The sequence below is a fragment of the Penaeus monodon genome, chromosome 25, assembly GCF_015228065.2.
Source record: "Penaeus monodon isolate SGIC_2016 chromosome 25, NSTDA_Pmon_1, whole genome shotgun sequence".
NCBI classification, from domain to species: Eukaryota; Metazoa; Arthropoda; class Malacostraca; order Decapoda; family Penaeidae; genus Penaeus; species Penaeus monodon.
In genome coordinates this window covers 36,043,940-36,044,199 of record NC_051410.1, presented here as the reverse complement: position 1 = coordinate 36,044,199, position 260 = coordinate 36,043,940, and the positions used below count along the sequence as shown (strand labels likewise).

The 260-nt window shown below is 55.0% G+C and overlaps 1 protein-coding gene across 1 annotated transcript in view; it reads right to left on the bottom strand.

Annotated features, from left to right (window-relative positions):
* The window catches only part of LOC119589380 (cubilin-like), a 70,980-nt gene that overhangs the window by 23,899 nt on the left and 46,821 nt on the right, over nt 1–260 (bottom strand). Inside the window, exon 48 of the mRNA XM_037937998.1 lies at nt 145–198. Coding sequence (XP_037793926.1) covers nt 145–198 — 54 coding nt within the window. The remainder of the gene's footprint in view (nt 1–144; nt 199–260) is intronic.

The window sequence follows — 260 nt, the reverse complement described above, 5'->3', positions numbered from 1 at the left end:
ACCTCCCCCCTCCCCATTCTCTCCCTACACACACACACACAAAACCTTCCGCCCCCCTCAATCCCTCCCTACACACAAACCCCTTTCCCTACCCCCCCAATACATTACCCTCCCCCTCCCACCCCAATACACGTACCAACCCACCTTGAGGTTCGTCAGAAGTCCAGCGCAGACGGAATCCCCGGCCGGACGAGAAACCTTTTCGTGACACAAATCTCACTGTAGCGACGTTCATACTCGTGTTGAGAAAGGTCAGATTA